The sequence below is a fragment of the Myxine glutinosa genome, chromosome 7, assembly GCF_964187855.1.
Source record: "Myxine glutinosa chromosome 7, kmMyxGlut1.1, whole genome shotgun sequence".
In the NCBI taxonomy this organism is placed as follows: Eukaryota; Metazoa; Chordata; class Myxini; order Myxiniformes; family Myxinidae; genus Myxine; species Myxine glutinosa.
This window is the reverse complement of record NC_136267.1, coordinates 106,529,326-106,543,427: the sequence shown is the minus strand read 5'-3', so window position 1 is coordinate 106,543,427 and position 14,102 is coordinate 106,529,326. Positions and strand designations below refer to the sequence as shown.

General features: G+C 41.2%; 1 protein-coding gene across 1 annotated transcript in view; it reads left to right on the top strand.

Moving 5' to 3' along the window:
* Positions 1-14,102, top strand: part of INVS (inversin) — a 481,353-nt gene that overhangs the window by 341,505 nt on the left and 125,746 nt on the right. The window contains exons 8-9 of the mRNA XM_078782093.1: positions 4,501-4,610; positions 12,796-12,967. Of these exons, the coding sequence (XP_078638219.1) occupies positions 4,501-4,610; positions 12,796-12,967 (282 nt within the window). The remainder of the gene's footprint in view (positions 1-4,500; positions 4,611-12,795; positions 12,968-14,102) is intronic.

Sequence of the window (14,102 nt, the reverse complement as noted above, 5' to 3'; positions counted from 1 at the left end):
TGTCAGTCTCTTCATGTTGACATGCTAGGTCAGGAACGGCACACCTCTCCACAGATCCTTATTTCACTTCAAAACGATCGCATTGTTGTTCCAACCACATGAAAAGCTGCTTCTTCTGTAGCACTTTCACATAACTGTCACTCTGTTGTTCTTTTACCAAACTATTCAACAGAGTCGTTTTGAATTTACTCGATGTCAGTCCTTGTCTAAAGTTTTTGAGAGCACTGTTGCTCTGCTCCCAGAATCACAAATTCTGAGTCGGTGGACTCGATCTCTCAACATCCATTATTGATGAGTTGATGTCTGTATCGCACACAAAGTCTATCTGTGGAGCAAAGCTGCACATTTTGTGAGGATCAAGGCCTCTAAATATACTTGGGAGATTTGCGGTGTCTGAATGATAAATATTGCCGCATCATCAACTAGAACGGCACTCGGTAGAGCACATACCTCTGCCAGAATGAACAGTTTACGTTTTGTATCCCATTGATAGGCCGGATCTGGATTCAGACCTGAACCAAAATCTAATCGGCTTGTTCTTGTTAACTCCCAACCTGTCCACCAACTTTCGACTGAATCCGTCCATAATTTTTTGGAATATCCTGATAAAAAAGACAAACAAACAGACAGGGGTGAAAACATAACCTCGGTCCACTTTCGGTGGTGGAAATAGCAATGTCAATCACATCAGATGGTGTGCTGACAATGTGGCTCTCACACTTGTGACATGAGCCAGTGACGTGGGCATGGGAGTTGGGGGTAGCTAATGGCCCCCTGGAAAATGCCTCATAAAATAATCTCAATGCGAATGCTTCATACGTGTAATCATCTAGGCCTCTCCCAGTATTTTCATGTAGTTAGAACTAAAATAATGCAGTTAGAACTTGAAATGCTGCTTCATGAACTTAGTTCCATATCCTCAGATTTGTCAGATTTTTTAGCAGCAGCCCTCCCAGAAACCTTACCAAAACCTTCACCTTTTCCCACTTCTTTCATCATGCTTGAGCAGTCCAAATACCTGTAAATTTCCAATTGTAAGAATCACTTTCAAGAAAACATGTTTGACATGGTTGTAAAGAGGTAGCACACTTGTCTATAGAGTTGTCTAATATGGGTTATATTACCAGTCCGACTATAAACTGTCAGAGTGATGTTTGGCAGACCGTGGTGCGTCACAAATGTTACGTATTACCTCCCCAAACCCCGGTTATTGTGCACCTCAGAGTCTGCAGCGGGAACACGGCAGAAAGATTTGTTATTTTGAGTGTTCTATTTACCCCCTACTTATGTTGACAAAGAAAATAAAATGGTCCACCTACTAAAGTAAATGGAGATGTTACCCCACCACTGAGACAGAGTGGTAGGTCAAGAAAAAGGACATGCAGATAAGATTTTCTGAAGTCGTCGTCCACATTCCTATTACCAATTACATCTTGCGTATTCTGGTGAAAAGGAGGTGTGATGTGGAACTGAGTGGACTACTCTGTGATGTAATAGGTCAAGTTATGCTTTTTCTTCTTGTGCTTCCACATGTACCACACCGTTAGTACACATGTACCCTCCATACTGAATGCTTTGAATTAGATGAACACATGGGGCAGATTGTATGGGTGGGGGGAGGCACTCCAAAAAAATGCACAGGGAATTAAACTCTCGATTGCCATTGATAATCACTTAAAGTGTGAACATCTGGTCAATAAAGACATCGTCGACATAGAAACCCTCCTGATTCTTGAATAAAGCATATTCCAGTCGCCAAACAGTAGAAGGAAGGATGAAGACCTCTCTGAATACACTCAGCAAACTGTAACTAGCATAAACAGTGAATTCCTTTATTGGAAGAAAAAGGGAAAAGAATGTCCCTCTTGCATTGAGAGGAGCACAGATGTCTCTGCACAGATGGGACAGATGCCACCCACTTAAGTCAATGAGACCCAAAGTTCAACGGCTTTGTATTATCATGAAGGCTCGCTCGCCCACTTCATCCTGATCTTCAGAATCTCATGATCATTTTCCAAATAGACATCTGAACTGCACCACATGAAATTCAATGATGGTTCCGAAAGCTTGTATCCAGGTTTGGGTGCCCATAGGATGGCTCCCAAAAAAAAACTGTAGTTTGCTCTTTTGCTCCGACGAAAGGAGAGAACCTTAAACATCAGCTTTTCCTTGTTTCCCATGACGGTTAACATAGCTCAATCAATGTCCTGTTGATTTTATCCGTCGTTCTACATGTCCGCTGATGCCGATCGACACTGGCGTTCCACAGCAAAAAGAGTTCTTCATTCTTTCTCCCATTTGATTTCGTTCTTCCATGTGAGAGGTAAAACCATTCATTCATTATGCTAATGATATGAAAGGGCTGTGAAAGCCACGTTTGCTGGCTTTAGCTGAAATAAAGCAGGTGTGTGTGTGTGTGTGTGTGTGTGTGTGTGTGTGTGTGACTGTGTGTGTGTGTGTGTGCGTGCGTGTGTGTGTGTGTGTGTGTGTGTGTGTGTGTGTGAGCACACACGTGCGCACGCAATTGCTCTTGTGCCCTGTGATGTTCCTCCTCCCAATGATTATGATGTTTATATTGTGGGTCTTCAGTCTCGAGGTTGTCCTGTCTGCCACTCATTTTAGCCTAAATAATATTCTGCCTTCTGAAACCACCAGTAATTGAGAATTTTACTTTTTAAATCAATTCTCCAATTTTAGAGTTTGTGTATAGTTTGTCGCCACAATTAAAGTTGACACAATTTCTCTTTCTTGTTCCTCTTGCATTTAAACATAGATGTGGGTCCATCCTAATTGTGTAATCTCAGGAGGATTCCATTGGTAAAATGTATTATTCGTTTAACTCAATTTTTTTTTTGCAAACGGTCCATTTATTCGTTATGTGTGGTTAGTGTTCAACATATGTTGCTTGATACTTGAAGACATGGTAGTGCCTTGATGAGAATTACCGGCCGTCATAGTCTTTGAGTACTGTTGGCAGACATCCAGGATTGGCAAGAAAGCCCTGCACAGCCATTAACAGCAATTGACGCCAGGCAGAGGCCTTTGTAAGAACCTTATTCGAAGGGAATAAAAACTCCCAGACCCCCAATCGGGAGGTTAATGGCAGAGGCAGCAGGCAGCTGTAAATACCAGGCTGATCCTCTGTGTTGCGTCAAGGTCAATACTGGTTAACGAGGGGGAGGGGGTAAGGTTAGATTGCTTTCCTTGGGCTCTCCAATGAGCAGCATAGCGTTTTTAATCTGCCTGTTGCACACTGCCTAGAATTTAGGAATTTATTGCAGTTGTCCTGATGCCATATTGTACGATTTCCATTGCTTTACCTTACATGTCACTTGTTACCACCATAGTTTGAAATGTTGCAGAAGCGCCCTGTTTCTCTACTGCTCCAAACTTCCTTATGTCATGTCATGAAAAGAAGATAGGCGATATGACGTTAGTCTTGGATTTGTATTTGAGCAGAGGCATTTAAATATAGCACAAGTGTTCACATGAATCTAACAGCTGTACCACAACTCAATCTAATGGACCACGCACTTGCACAGGGTGAGAAAATCATGGAGCATTCAAACTATCTTCTAATCAAATCGAAGAAAAAAAGACAACAACATTTTGGCAGATTGTGGGATGTGGGTGTATTGGGGTGGGGGGAATAACTTCACAGCGATTTGAAAAATGTGGTATAATGTTCTCTTGACAAACTACAGACTGTAGGTTAATTCTGAAAAATATGCATATTTATTTTAGTAGATAGAATTCGATTCCAGCTGTCATTCAATCCCCAATGCCGGTGACTGATTGAGCTCGGATCATTGAAGTTGAGTTGTCGAAGAGGGTCAAAAAAAACCCAAGTGGCACTTGGCCGCTTGCATATAATGGAGAGGGTTACCAGAATATGTGCATCTGTGTCTCCCAGGTATAGTGGATATTACATCACAGCTGTGCAAGAAAAGACTTGTAGAATTTGGTTATTGTATCAGCTGGATGCTGATGCCCACTCGTCTCTGAGTTGTCCAGCTTTGGTTTGAATCTCGGCCTAGCTGTAAGCTATCACCTTGGTGTTTCACAGGCAGGGAAGGGCATCAATGTGTGTGCTGTCCCGTTAAACTTTGTGGCCCGTCAACTTGCATTAGTTACTGAACATTAAAGTTCCCATGGTATCCCTCAAGAAGACGACGTACCACCAACACCGCGAACAAGTTACAAATTCCTACCCTGACCACTATTGGAAAGGGAAAGGCAAACCACCCACTGTAATCCTCACCTTGAGCTGCTTTTGCAGCACTGGCTGACCCTTCCTTTGGGCAGAGCACCAGAAAAAAGACCAGCTATGCAGGCAAATTTATTCTCTTTAAAATACCCCAAAGGATATTTTGACATTCTCAAGCAAGTGCATATAATGATAAGCCTACAGATTTATATGGCAAAACTGTTACACTATACATTTACAAATGTGTGAATTTCAGTACAAAGTTTTTATGTGACAATTATTTGTGTGAACAGGCCGTACAACAGTAGTACCATTGCTTCTTGAGAAAAATACATCAGGCATCATACCTTCAGACAATCAGGGTGCCACGCCATTGCACTACGCGGCACAAAACAACTTCACGGTAAGCATCGGCATAGAGATCTATGTGAGTGTTCTCCCAATCTGCTGGCCTAATTCCATGAATCTTCAACTCCCTGAATTATTTGTTGCTGAATTTTTTTTAATATATTTTTTTTCACTACAGAATTATTATTTTTTGCATTTATTGGCGAAATGGAAATTTTCTTGCTTTCAGGCAATTATAGTTGGTAACGTGAGTTTTATACCATGTTGCTAAGACGTTAAAAGTCCCCTTCATGCAAGTGTCATGTCGTAAGAAAATGGAAAGAAATCCGGGTCGAGTTTGATCTCAAAATGTTCATGTTCTTTCCCTCCATTATCAAAATTGTTTTAAGAGGCAGAATGGAAATATTGAGTTACTCACCAGCAATGGGAAGTGCAGCGGTCATCGTCAGGATTGCCATTATAGCGAGCAAACTTGGCTCTTATTCTGTCTACTTCGACCTCATTGAATGAACGATTTACAGCTGAAGGCTCTGTATGAAGAAACTTCTAACTGTGTAAAAATGTCTCGCACTTTACTGAAAGTGCAATAACACCTGTTATGGATTCTAGATGTCAATATGTTTTGCCTTGCATAAGGTTAAAAGCATGAGTAATTTGGGGATAGATGTTCCTGGCATGCAAAGTGGGGCAAGATGTCCCCCTCACTCCCCAACTTTGTATAACAACCTGGACTCTGGTCATTTGTTCAGTATTTTTCTGAATGTCTGTGTTAGAGGACTCTGACTAATATATATACAGACTTGGCATATAATATGGAATATTTTTTTTGTGGGGGTGAACTTACTTTTCATGATGTCTTAGAACCAAAAGTTCATTGGAATTATGTTGAAATTATTCTAGATTTTGTTAATGTGACCTTTAAAAGAAACAAAAACCACATTTGACATTTCGAAACAAATAAATTGATCCTTGAAAGTGATGTAAACTGATATCGAACTCAATTCATGGACAGTACTGTGTTAAACTTCTGTACGTTTTCCAGAAGTATATCTTTATTTTGCACATTAGCCAAAATATTTTTTAACAAAAACAAAAGTTAAATTACGAATGGGATTACGGACAGTAAAATTACAGTTCAGTACTTCGTGTAACCCCCAGGAGCATTCAGGAGAGCACGTACATGTTGAGGCATGCTGTTCACGAGATTTGCCAAGGTTTGGACAGGAATCGCTTGCCATGCAGTGACAATAGCCTGCCGCAATTCACGCACAGAGGTCGGCTGCTGGTCCAAGTGGTCGATTGGACGCGTTAATTCTGCCCACAGGTTCTCTATCGGATTCATATCCGGGGACATGGCAGGCCACTCCATATGCTCTACACCACGGTCAGCAAGAAAGTGTTGGATCATGCGAGCACGATGAGGCCGTGCATTGTCATCTTGGAAGACAAAGTTTCCTCGAAAGGCTGCACGAGCAAATGGAAGCAATGTTTCTTCCAGAATGGCCCTGTACCTGAACTGGTTCAGGTTTCCATTCAGAACAACCAGGTCAGTTTTGCCCCCTGCATGAAAAGCAGCCCAAACGGTCACCCCACCACCTCCAGCTTGGACTCTTGGCACTATACAATCTTCGTTGTGGGCTTCATGCACTTGTCTGCGCACTCGGACGCGGCCATCTTGACGATAGACCAGAAATCTAGACTCGCCACTGAAGATCACATGAGTCCAGTGTCCTGGCTGCCATTGACGGTGCTCTCTGGCCCACTGCAATCGGCGCTGGCGGTGTTGTCTGGTCAGGCGTGGCTTTCTCAGGGGACGCCTGGCACGATAGCCTGCTTGAACCAGTCGTTGGTTGACTAGCCTTCTGGATACAGGCACATTTGTCAGTTGCTGCCACTCAGCCCTAAGCCGATTAGCTGACTTGGTACGGCCATTGCGGACTAACCGGTGCAGCTGGTGATCATCCCTCCTTGTGGTTCTGCGGGGACGTCCTGGCCTCGGTATTGGAGTAGGGACACCCCTCTGAGCATTTCGTTTCAGGATCTTTGACACCTGACCTTGAGTGATGCCATACTGCCGAGCAATAGCACGCTGTTTCATGCCGTAATTTCGTAAAGCCACCACTCCATGACAAACAGCATTGTTGAGTTGACGGACCATCTCCAGAGGAAGCGGCAATAACTTTTGGAGACGTGCAGCAGTTTTCCACTAATACAGAACGCAACAACCCTTGTATACCCGACTGTGAAGCCAATCATCAAATGCACCTGTCCGTACATTTTGCCACGCCACCTGTGATATAATCCTGTTGTTGACTTCTTGCTGCGACAGACAATCAGTGACATGGTTCTTTTAACAAATAAATCACCAAAGTGTAAAAGAAACTCACCAGATTGATATACTGAGTCAAGAAAGTACACCCAAGTCAAGAAAAAAAAAAAATTCCATATTAAATGCCAAGTCTGTATATACAGTATATATATAATATGTTGGGTAACAGAATCAAGATATAGTTATTTGTACTTTAGTAAAACATCAAAAAGACTGTTGTTTACAGCCATTGCAAAAATTAACAGCAGTTGCAAAAATTCTATTCATTGCTTTTAAAAGAATTAAAATTTAAAAAATGGTCTATTATGGGCCAAATGGCCTCACATTTCCTTGTCTATTAGTCATACAGGATCATGTGACCACTCATTATACTCGGTGTTGTCCTGTGGAGACGGTGGTCGATTTGCATATTGATTTCGATTCTGCATATGGAATATAAAATAATGTTTAAATGCAAAGGGTTTCATTCCCGACAGAGCATCTTAGCTGACATAATAATGTTGTTACGTCATAAAAAACATAATGACAAACATTGTTGAAGCATTATTTGGTGAGGTTTTAAAAACATCATTAAATGTTATCGATTAACATTTTAATAACATTTTAAAAACACTATTGTGAAGAAAATGTTTATACGATGTTTATGCACGTGATGTTTTCTGAAAATATTTTCTGATAATTCTGACATTGTTGAGCTTTTCAAAACCCTACAAAGTAATGTTTTCATAACATTTCACCACAACCTTTTTCAAATGTTGTACAAGATAAATGTTTTGCTAGCTGGGATCGGATCTTCGAATGTGCAGGTGCAAGCCAAGCTTTGCCCCTCTCCTCATTGAGGATACGACGCTCGATCACCCAAAGCGCCACTTTTTCATGTTATTACAGCAATTTTATTAAAAACAAGCATTCTGAGTATTGCGCTGCAATACATGTCCCCTACCAAAGTTCAAAGTGCCATAACTTTGTCAAAAATGATCGAATATGCAATTTTATGCACGGTTGACGCTGGTTTTCAAACTTGATCTTAGGTATGCTGAGACACATGTGTGTCACACCTCACCTCGTTGATAAGCCCGCAAGGTCGCTCCGTGGAGCAGCCTGCACGTATTGCAATGTGTGTGATAAATATAATTACCAACTCTCGGTCTGAGGTACTAGCGATTCAAGAGATATCCATTTTTAAAAAATATTTTCGTTTAATTAACGATATCTGCCAAACCACGTGCCCTATCGCAAATTCCAAAAGGACATTTTAGTAGACTGACATGCTGAACAGATTTGTGAAGTTTCCCCTCTATTGGATCAAAAATGAGGGAGGAGCTCGGTTTTAAAGGTTCATGCTTAAAAACGTCATAACTCTGAAACCATGTGACGCATGACGTCATGCTCGTTGACTTTTTTGTTCGTCATGGGTATGCGATTCTGCCTGCAAAGTTTGGCCTCGATCTATTCAGCCGTTGCAGAGAAAAAGGGGTTTTCGTGTTTTCACGAAAAACAATATGGCGGCCGAACCACGTAACCTGTGACGTCATAATTACCATTAAAATATTCTACAGACCGAGTCCCCCCTACGGTGAAAATTTGATCTCAATCGGTCCTATTATTGCAGAGAAAATCTTTTCTAAAGGAAATTAAAACTTAAAATGGCACAAAGTTAAGGATCATCGGAATTATCAGAATTTCCAAAGTTCAAAGTGCCATAACTTTGTCAAAAATGATCGAAACGTCGTGAAGTTCGAACTTCACCTGTAACCTATCATGAGGAAACCATGTGCCAAGTTTGAAAGCATTAGCCTTAAGCGTTTAGAAAAAAAAGTCCGGAAAGCTGTTCTTTGCTTGGACTGACGGACTGACGGACTGACGGACTGACGGACTGACGGACTGACGGACTGACGGACTGACGGACTGACGGACGGAGGGACGGCGTGCAAACCTATCGTCCCCTCCGGTGTACACCGGTAGGGGACTAATAAAAACAAACAAATAAACAGATTAGCTCTTACATCTAACAAGTTTGGTCACCCAATCAAGATCAGGTTATTTAGATTTTAGTAAATCAAGAAGATTGATGTTTAAAGCTGTACAAAATTTAGCCCAGGAATGCACCACATCAATGTTTGGCCAAATGGCCTCATTTCCTTGTTTTGATTTATTCCCCCCTTCACCGTCATGTTGTTGAATTGTAGCGGTTAAGTAAACTGAATGATAAAAAAACATAAAATGGTCATTCATTTATGGGAAAAATATATATGTATACAATCGGAATTCCACAGACAAAGACCATTATAACAATATGAGTTTTAACGTCCCTGGTCGAGTAATTTAAAAGAAATTGGTCAGATAGACAGACAAAAAAACAACAAACAAACAGAATAAGCATATTATTACATTGCAAAGCGAAAAACGGGGTTAAACAATTGGTCCATGTCCGTCTGTCAGTCTCATCAGTTTATGATCGACGAACAACTTATTTAAATTTCATGTTATATTTTTAACACAAATCAAAACATGAAGAGGAAGACAAGTCTGCCGTTTTACAGTACTTTGGCTCAGAATTTGTCCCGACCACACATGCGCAGAGAGGAGTGAGACAACATTTTTACTCTGGCTGCCTGGCAGTCAAACAAAATTGAAAATCATTCCAAACAGGAAACTTACTGTTTTTAAGGATGTTATAAAGGACACAAACAACAGGAATGAAGAACTAATGTAATGTGTTAGATAGGGTGATGTAATAGACATTGGGTAAAACGATGGTAAAACCCAAATAAATTTATTTTTACACCTTTAAACCTCTTTCACCTTTATTTAAATTCATTCATATACTTGGACACTGTAGAACACAAAACGCCTTCATAATACTTCTAAGAACCATGCTATATATCAATATATAGTGCGACAGGGCATAGCATGTGAGATGGTCTGGGAGAAGAAGATGCCGATTGACACTACGTTCTATGGTGATCAATTGATGCTTTTCAGTGACGTCACTACATTTTTCAGTGATGTCCAAATTTTTTTTTCACTCGTAGCCGCCATCTTTATGGACAGGCGATTATATCGATATCATCAGTATTACCGTTGCATGTATCGATAATAGGCTGCAAAACTCATCCAAAAGTACCATCAAAGTGGCTGAAGGTGCAAGTGAGGCATCGGGGGGGATATTGACAAATTGTGGCAAGACGTTGAAGACATTGTAAAATAAGAGGCTAAAACATCCTCCCAAAAGCAAGCAGAAAGATGGCTAAATGGCTGTCACAAGAGGCAATACATATTGCAGAAAGAAGAATGAAAACCAAAAGCGCATCCAGAGAGGACATTAAGCAGTAAATGCTGACTTCCAACGAAAAGTTATGACGTACAAAGACAAATATTTCCGAGACATGCATGAAGATAGAAAGTGAGAACAGAGCAGGAAAAACGAGATCTTTTTTTAAAGATCAGAGAGATCACAGAAAAGTTTAGTTCTAGGATGGGGGTCCTTAAGAGCATAACAGGAAAAGATCTGACATAAGATCATGTTATGGGGTGTTTTAAGGCCTGGCCTCGATGAGGACTGTGTGTGTGTGTGTGTCTGGAGCCTTCAACATAAAAAAAAAACACAGGTGGATTGAAGAGGAAAGTGCTCGATTGAAACCCTACAAGCAAGAAAGTAAAATGGTGACGACCTTTGAAGAAAGAGAATATGAGGAAGAACGAACACTGATAAAATGTGAGGTATGTAGGGCCTTGAAAGAGCTAGCAAGTGGAAAAGGACCAGGTGCTGATGAAATTCCAATATAACTCTTCAAGGTAGTTTGGGAAGAGGCAATCAAAATGTTAACAGCTATCTGTACACAGATATGCAGCAGGATTGTTGGTTAAAAGATGGAAGTAGTCTGTCTACAGAGCCTTCAGAAAGTAATCACACCCCTTGATCTTTTTTCACACTTTTTTGTGTTACAGCCTGAATTTTAAAAGGATTAAATTGACATTTTTTGTCACTGCTCTACACATAATACCCCAAAATGTCAAAGTGGATTTTTTTTTAGAAACTTTTACAAATTAATTTAAAATGAAAAGCTAAAATGTTTTGAGGCAACAAGTATTCAACCTCTTTGCTATGACACCAAATTGAGCTCAGGTGCATCCAATTTCCTTTGATCATCATTGAGATGTCGCTACAACTTGATTGGAGTCCACCTGAGGCCAACTCAATTCATTGGACATGATGTGGAAAGAAACACACCTGTCGATATTAAAAGTAGAAATTAATATACGGTTGACATTGCGGAGAACAGCAATGTCAGGATTGACATAGATCTGGATAAACAAAGACTGGGCGAAGCAAACCAAGAGGAGGATGGTGAATGCGCTGGTATTTCCAGTAGCAATGTATGGACGTGATTCATGGACAGTGAACGATATTTAGTTTTGAAATCTGGAGTTCGAGACGAATGTTTAAAAGTCCATGGAATTGCAAGAAGAACAAACAAATCAGTGCTTGAAGAAATGAGACCACCATGTACATTAGAAGGGCTGATGATAAGACAGAAACTGTCATACTTTGGACACATGTTGATTTTTGCATGCAGAAAACGAAGGTCTGGATAAGTTAACCATGCTGTGTATGGTTGAGGGAAGAAGAGGAAGACGCAGACCCTGCATGTGTCAGGTGGATGGGGTAATGGCTGCAACCAGGATTTCTATGCCAGACCTTCTGGAAGCAGTGCAGGATCGGGATGTTTGAATAAATCTTATCATGAACGTCACTACAACTTGGCCACGACTCGACGGAACCAGATAAATAAATATATTCATATATGAGCATTTGTAAATTCAGATGCAAACTCCATGTGTAACATAACGACATCACCAATTTCTAGGCTGTTAAAATGCTGCAAGGGCCCCATTGGGGGTCACAGTGGGCTCATTGTAATAGTGACGTCATGATTACGCTTAAGGCTAGAGAACTAACGGGGTTTTTTTTTTCCATTTATACCTGAGTGCAAATTGTAGGTGTTATAGTAATTCAGAAGACAACGTGTTCACTTGGCAGGTGATGTTTGTTCACTGGTCATGCTGTAATTGCCGGAATAAGATTTGAAATCTTGTCGTACGATACACAGCACGGTGTCGAGCTGCATTTATATGGAAGCTGGTAGTGCTGATGAAGCTATTAGGCCAAAACAAAATGAAAAAACATTATTTTCCATAAATTGTGATGGATGTTTTATTTTAAAATCGGTGTGACACAAGATATAACTGTTATTGGTGTGTGACAATGACACCACCTTATTTATGCACCGAACTTTCACATGAATGTGGTTTGTACAGCTTTGAGATTTATTTAATCCACTGGATATAAATATTTCATCTTTATGATATTGTACGATGGCGTGAGTAATAAACCAAGAAAAGAATAACCTCGTAAAGTCTTCCTATTATCTGTTGGCATCAAAGCTGCACTAAAAGCCACCAACTGAAGCTCAAGTGGAGACGACTCTTTCCGGTTTTCATCAGTGAAGCAAAGGTTTTGACATTGCCGTGCAATTTTACATTTTCATTTCACGTAGCATTAACCTCGTCATTAGTGTAATATTGAACTCTGATATGTCTTGCTATATGCTGAGATTAGCTCACAGAGAAAGGTCCGTCATATTTGAAGTCATATTTGAAAACATCCGTCACAGAGAAAGGAAAGTCCTAGGATTGCTTGAGAGACCCGAGGGAGCTGAGGAGTGTATAGTAACCATTGCAGGAAAGTGTGGCATTAACGATCCTGTACTTCCTCTCATACCAAGGCCCAGCATGAATGCAGTCCTGACTAATGGCATTTAACATGGCGGGCATTGAAGTTTGAACAGTACTTGACTTGAACCTTTCACTTTTGCTTTGCCTGCCTGTGACATGGCGTGTGAGGTAGGAAACTGTGCAGGCTTTCCTGCAGCATCCCTCGGTTCATGATGAAGCAGACTTGGAAGGTCGCACGGCGTTCATGTGGGCAGCCGGGAAGGGAAACGATGCCATCTTGCAGACCTTGCTTCGTTTGAACCCTGAGCTCGACGTTGATCTTGTCGACAAGTATGGTACCACTGGTAAGGAATGAATTGAAGTAATGTGGCAGAACCGACAATAACATATATATATATATATATATATATATATATATATATATATATATATATATATATATATACAGTGGAACCTTGACTTACGAGTGCCCCAACTTACGAGTTTTTCGAGATACGAGCCGTCGCTCGGGCGGTTTATTGCTTTGAGATGCGAGCCGAGATCTGAGTTACGAGCTTTCGCCACCCGGTCACGTGGTTATCTTGCCGTGCAAGTACAGTATCTCTGTCGTATAGCGCTGCATTTTTGTTTTCGCATGTTGGTTATTTTGAGTTTACGCCGCCAGGTGGGTTCCGGTCACGTGGTTATCTTGCCGTGCAAGTACAGTATCTCTGTCGTATAGCGCTGCATTTTTGTTTTCGCATGTTGGTTATTTTGAGTTTACGCCACCAGGTGGGTTCTGGTCACGTGGTTATCTTGCCGTGCAAGTACAGTATCTCTGTTGTATAGCGCTGCATTTTTGTTTCGCATGTTGGTTATTTTGAGTTTACGCCACCAGGTGGGTTCTGGTCACGTGGTTATCTTGCCGTGCAAGTACAGTATCTCTGTCATACAGCGCTGCATTTTTGTTTTCGCATGTTGGTTATTTTGAGTTTACGCCACCAGGTGGGTTCTGGTCACGTGGTTATCTTGCCGTGCAAGTACAGTATCTCTGTCATATAGCGCTGCATTTTTGTTTTCGCATGTTGGTTATTTTGAGTTTACGCCACCAGGTGGGTTCTGGTCACGTGGTTATCTTGCCGTGCAAGTACAGTATCTCTGTCGTATAGCGCTGCATTTTTGTTTTCGCATGTTGGTTATTTTGAGTTTACGCCACCAGGTGGGTTCCGGTCACGTGGTTATCTTGCCGTGCAAGTACAGTATCTCTGTCGTATAGCGCTGCATTTTTGTTTTCGCATGTTGGTTATTTTGAGTTTACGCCGCCAGGTGGGTTCCGGTCACGTGGTTATCTTGCCGTGCAAGTACAGTATCTCTGTCGTATAGCGCTGCATTTTTGTTTTCGCATGTTGGTTATTTTGAGTTTACGCCACCAGGTGGGTTCTGGTCACGTGGTTATCTTGCCGTGCAAGTACAGTATCTCTGTCGTATAGCGCTGCATTT